Below are 5,398 nucleotides of genomic sequence, written 5' to 3' on the forward strand. Positions count from 1 at the left end.
TGTAAACTAAACTGAAAATAATCCTGTGCTGTTGGAATCCTCGGAATTCTGTCAGCACTGAGGTGTTTCAAATAGCTCGACACAATGCATCTCTTATCAAACACAGACTAACGTTAAGTTGTGAAGCGATTTCTAATTGTCGTGCTGGTTGAAATGCAAAGTGTTTGTGTTTGTGTATGTTTATGTGCACACGTGTGTGTGTTTAACACAAAGTCCTGGTGTCATTTATATCTCTCCTGCAGCGAAGTAGCACAAACATAGCAGTATTTCTCCCCAGTTTGTCTCTGCCAAAACCACTGCAACTTACGGCCAAACTGTCCCTCACACACATAGACAAACCACACTGTTTACCATTCATCTCAAGATTAGACCAGCAAATGCAACAGAATATTGTTAACCGGGGAAAAAATTTAACGCTTTGAAAAATTCACAAGGCTTAAACAATATGGCTTCTTTTTAGTGCCACCAATGGGGTCACTAAACATATTTGTAGGTTCATTTGCAATTCATGACAAAGTATTGACATCATATTGTAAGATTCATGGAGGCTTTTGCCATGGTGCTGCCGATTTAGCTCAGGTTCCTCCTTCCATGTCCTCACTATGATTTTTATGTGCTTCCCCTAAAAGAAGCACAGCTAAGGATGAAAGATTTAGGTGACTGCTGCTTGTCAGGGGTTAATGCAGAACGGGTGAACGCAAAGCAAGGTGCTCGGGTTACAGAATTGAGGGCAATGCGTGCGTCTTTATACTTGAAAGGTGGAGAGCAGTATTTACTGTTCCTGACTGCAGAGCAGCCTTTCTTCAGGCTAAGTGCACGTGGGAGCTAAGCTCACTGGGCTGTGAAGGATGCCTGACGCCACCGGCCTGTCCTGCCGCTCACTGTTAGGTTTGAGCAGATCGCCCAGTCCTTCTGATAAGTGGTGGTCTGCTGTATAAGAAATGGCTAAGCCTTCACTGTTGTACAAAAACATATCACAGTGCCAATTAGGCCAGCCCCAAACAGGAGCCGGGCACAGCGCGCTCGACGCCACATTAATAAAACATGGCCTCCGCTCTGTGCTTCGCTAGCCGGCTAATTGGCAAATTAGAAAGTGAGATGCGTTAAATGAGAGAACACTGCATTCACTGGAGACGCCACCCTCCCCCATTCTCTCTCTCTCTCTCTCTCTCTCTCTCTCTCTCTCTCTCTCTCTCTCTCTCTCACACAGACTCCCTTCATTTCCCTGGCCTTCCCCCTCTCTGTTATTCTCACACACACACAGGACTTGTTTCTTTCTGGCGTTTTCTCATTCTTGCCCATAGGTAGATGTGCTTTCCTCTGATCTGGCCAACATACATTAGCTGAGGCCTTAAGAGACAGGTGCTGCATTTAGTATTCATATCTTCTCCATGCAAAGCCAATTACAGTCCTGAGAAGATTCACAATCTAGAAAGCTTTTAAAAATGTGGATAGATTTTTTTTTTTTATGTGAAAAGCTTTTCAAAATGTAAGCGAGAACAATGTGTTATACCCATGTGTTATACCTATAATAGATGTGTAGTTTTTGTGAAATGTTTTTTTTTACTTTTCAGTATAATACAGACCTCCTTTTTTAAAGAACTCATTTAACTTACATGCATAAATGAATAAGTGACAAGTGTCTTTTTAATATGCTTTGTAAGTTTCCATCTCCTAGTGTTTATAACGTTGTAAGAATTGAACTGACCCGCACCCAGCTTTTCACAAAGGTGTTTTGCTGACCTCTAGTGGAGAAATTGCACCTGCAATTAGATCGCTGTCAAACTGGTATCAAGGCAATAAGTAAGTGATTCATACATTTCTAATGCAGCCCCTCTGCTGTGTTGCAGATACTGGACGCCTTCTTCATCGGCCGCTACGTGCTTTTGTCCGTAGTCATCGTGGTGTTCCTGGCAGCTCTCTTCATGCTATTACCCTTGTACCTCCTGGAGCCGGTGTATGCCAAACCCCTTAGAGCCAAGTAGAACAGGAACTGGCGCATCTCAGACCCCCACGCACACAGTGGGCCAGCCTGATGCAGCCCCCTCTCAGTGGGCCTGGCACCGAACAAAAGGACCCTACAAGAGGTTTCTGTGTTCCTCTCTGCTGTCCAAACCAGAAGGATCATCATCTGATCGTAGAGCACACAGAGACTATCAGTTAGATTGTTGTGCTGCACTGAAAACAATATGTATTTAACATGTTTGCCATTGGTTTACAATAAATGCGTGACATTTTTAGTAACTGATACATGCATGTTATTGTATAAGTGTGTAGTTATGAGTTATGGCGTCAGTATGTAGTTATGGAATGTGAAATGTGGCCTGACATGCTGGCTTGCTGACTGATGAAGCAGAGCTCCGTATCGTGCCTGTTCCCGACAGAACCCAGACGGGGTTGATCAGGTCTGCTCCATATTGACATGCTAATTTGGCCTCATGGAACTGTTCTTTAAAACGCCGTCTCGCTCTTCGCACAATGCGACGAAGGTACAGGCACCCAAGCTGGGCGCGTCAACAGAAACTCAAGCTGTGTGAGCCGATTCTTTGGATCGTAACAAGGCACTGCTCTGCGCACACTCATTATCAGACGTCTGCCTTTAATCTCATACGTTTTAAAGGGAAGCAAGACTTCACACTCGGGAGGTGGACATTATTATATTTGTTAATGCATATATGTCTCACGTACACAATGTCCCCACCACCTCATCAGGGAGCTTGTAGGCATCCAACAATGATTGTAAATAAATTGCATATTGTTCAGACTCAGCCTTAACAATTTGTCTGGTTTCACATTTGAGAGATATTAACATAGGTCCTGTCTAGTCATTTTGTTGCTGTGTGGTTCTAATTGCTCTATGGCAGATTAATTGAAGCTGCATTCTGTGAGCTTGAATAAGAAACTCTGCTCTCTATAATGCGTACCTCCCTACTAAGAGAGAATGTTTTCACTGTTGCTTTGAGTTGGACAGCAGTGTTTTCAGAGTTTTCCAGAGAATGAAGTCTGAGCCTGTAAACAACTGTCAGATCCTTTAAGCCCCATTGGAAAGGCTGCTAATCAACTAGCTGAAATGGTAAATAAACTGGAATCTTGCGCCTATCCAGACTGCCCTATCCTTTTACTATGAAAGGCTTGCGTGCAACATTTTTTTGTAATTATTGATACAACATAGTTCTCACATGCAAAGTTCCAATATAAATTAAAATATAACTCGGATATTCTACAGAGCACCCAAGTTATTCTACAGAAGATCAGCTCACCATGAAAATGTTTTTATGTGTTCTCTACAAATCAATCTCTCAGATATCTCTGTGTCGCCTCCATCCAGACCTGTGCACAAGTGTGACAGCTTATCTTATGTAGAGGAAGGGGGTGCAATATTTGGCTTCAGTGATGTAATCTATAACACCCCAGGTCTTCGCTGCCTCCTTTAAAAAGACGAAATGAAATGGGGGAGTTTGTTGGGACGTGCAGTGAAACACCAACCAGTGCGATGAAAGAGAGTCTAATGAATCAAATCCAATCCTATTAGTTCCAACCCACATCTCAACACAGGCTTTCTGCTGGATCTCTGGTGGAGAAAGAAGCAGGATGCTGGGTGCATGGATGGAGGGATGAACGGATGAATGGATCTCTGCATTGATGCAACAAGTTTCCCTGACAAACCTTCATGTTCACAGAGTCATGATTGTAATGTCATTATTGTAATTGCATTTGTGATTTGCAGAACAGACACACGGTCTCATACATTTTTAATTCAAGGACTGCGGTGCTACATGCATAGTTTGATGTGAGTGTGAGCAAAAAAAAGCCTTAGGTCATGTTGTAGACAACCTAAGCTTTAGTCTAATAGATCTATAATCGTTATGTAACAGACATTGTTAGTCACCAATATCAGTTCCACTTTTGAGTTCAATGTTTTTCTAATCTTACTGCAGTGTCTCCGGCATAGATCCTTGACTGGCTGTGTTTTGTTTTCTATCTTGCTCTCCTCATCCCTTTTTTCTCAGTCTCAGTAGGTTTTTCGTCCTGGTTGGGACACTCTCTCTCTCTCTCTCTGCAGGGAGTGGGAAAAAGAGGCAAACAAAGCGCCAGGGCCGCCGCGTTCACTGGGAGTCTGAGCGGGGGGCTTTGTGGCGCAGCCAGCTGGACACACAAAGAGGTGGGAGCGAGAGAGGGAGAGGGATTCCGGGATATAGGGGTGTGAGCCCGAGACATGGGTGTGAGCGCCGAGGTTTGGGGCACAGGAGACGTATGAGAGAGAGAGGGGAGGGGCGGAGAAGGGAGGGAAGGGTGTGAGAGGAGAGTAGATCCTCCTTTGTGATCCACTCAAGCAGAACTCCTGCTTCCACACCCCTGCCCTCCTTTTCTCTGCATCTCTGTGGCCTGCTGGCCTGCTCAGGACTTCTTTTTTTTTTGGTCATAATCCTGGCCCTGAGAATTAGGAGCCCATGTGTCACACTTTGAGGCATAAGAAGACATCGAGGATCAGTTTTTACAATTCATATGGTAGCAAAATTGGTAAAAAGCTGATCAACAAACAGTACTTAGCATGACACTCTGTGATGAATGGTACACATGGGCCAAGGACTATGTACCCTTGCTATGTAAAACGCTCTGGCTTCTGGATAAGAATCTCTCTGTGGATCAAGAGAGAGGTCACAACCTCAGATAGATCACTAAAAGCTTGTGTCAAAGGTGATGTAAGATGTGCGCAGTCATATTGAAGTGCCGTCTGCGTGGGCAGGTGAGGTTAAACATGGGGAACTCGAGTCGATTGCCATTTAGATGACTTTGGTGATATTCCTTCACTTTCAACTTGAGGCTATTCTCGATGAGCGAGCAGGGGTTGACCAGGCAACAGCAGATGTGTTTTGGGGCCATAGAGGTGTGTATTTTCTCACTGTGTTACACTCCTGCTCCTTTTACTTACTTGTGTGAGAGGCACAAGGTGGCATTCCAGTCAAATGCATATCCACATCTCTCAGTCTCTCTCTCTCCAGAGGGGATTGCCCCAAGGCTCACACAGCTGGGCTACATATCAAGGGACAGTGCAGGCACTTTTAGACCCTCTTTGTCCAGCCCTGATGCCCTGTGATGGGTTGAAGAGTGGCTTTTAGGGTTCTCAACAGGGAAGTGTTGTATTATAGGGGGTGTTTACATTTATGGCATTTAGTTGACGCTTTTATCCAAAGTGACTTCAAATTATGACTGAGTATAACTTGAGAAATTGAGCGTGCCCAGTGGTGGCGGCTTGGCAGTGGTGGAGCTTGAACCAGCAACCTTTCAATTACAAGTCAAGTACCTTAACTACTGAGCTACCACTGCCCCCAGCAGTACCTGACCCACGCATGAAGAGAACAGAGAGGAATAATGTGGTCAGACCTGGTCAGCCAGT

The 5,398-nt window shown here is 44.6% G+C and overlaps 1 protein-coding gene across 1 annotated transcript in view; it reads left to right on the forward strand.

Annotated features, from left to right (window-relative positions):
• tmem218 (transmembrane protein 218) overlaps positions 1 to 2,764 on the forward strand; it is a 3,980-nt gene extending 1,216 nt beyond the window's left edge. Inside the window, exon 3 of the mRNA XM_027000581.3 lies at positions 1,851 to 2,764. Within this exon, the coding sequence (XP_026856382.3) occupies positions 1,851 to 1,985 (135 nt within the window). The 3' untranslated portion in view covers positions 1,986 to 2,764. The remainder of the gene's footprint in view (positions 1 to 1,850) is intronic.
• The last annotated feature ends 2,634 nt before the right edge of the window (positions 2,765 to 5,398 follow it).

This window comes from Electrophorus electricus, chromosome 19 (assembly GCF_041902795.1).
Source record: "Electrophorus electricus isolate QZ-2024a chromosome 19, ASM4190279v1, whole genome shotgun sequence".
Lineage (NCBI taxonomy): Eukaryota > Metazoa > Chordata > Actinopteri > Gymnotiformes > Gymnotidae > Electrophorus > Electrophorus electricus.